We start from the raw sequence: 348 nt of genomic DNA, 5'->3' as shown, positions 1-348 counted from the left end.
GCCCGCAGTGTCGGATGCGCAGCCAAGGACAGGGCTGGCCTGGCTCTGACCCCCCTGTCTGGCTGCCCCCAGTACCAGACGGAGTGTATCAGCGGCTGCGTGTGCCCCGAGGGGCTGATGGACGACGGCCGTGGGGGCTGCGTCGTGGAGGAGGACTGCCCCTGCGTGCACAACCAGGACCTGTACAACCCCGGCGACAAGATCACCGTGGACTGCAGACCTGCCGTGCCCCGGGAGCTGCGCCCTGGAGGGCGGCTCCCACATCACCACCTTCGATGGGAAGAAGTACACCTTCCATGGCGACTGCTACTACGTGCTGACCAAGGTGGGCAGCCACCCCGGCGCCTG

General features: G+C 67.8%; 1 protein-coding gene across 1 annotated transcript in view; it reads left to right on the top strand.

The window, feature by feature from the left end:
* The window catches only part of MUC2 (mucin 2, oligomeric mucus/gel-forming), a 101524-nt gene that overhangs the window by 14388 nt on the left and 86788 nt on the right, over positions 1 to 348 (top strand). The window contains exon 10 of the mRNA XM_014533997.1: positions 9 to 285. Coding sequence (XP_014389483.1) covers positions 9 to 285 — 277 coding nt within the window. The remainder of the gene's footprint in view (positions 1 to 8; positions 286 to 348) is intronic.

Source organism: Myotis brandtii, unplaced genomic scaffold, assembly GCF_000412655.1.
Source record: "Myotis brandtii unplaced genomic scaffold, ASM41265v1 scaffold1236, whole genome shotgun sequence".
NCBI lineage: Eukaryota > Metazoa > Chordata > Mammalia > Chiroptera > Vespertilionidae > Myotis > Myotis brandtii.
Note: the sequence above shows the minus strand (reverse complement) of the source record. Positions and strands in the feature narration are given on the sequence as shown.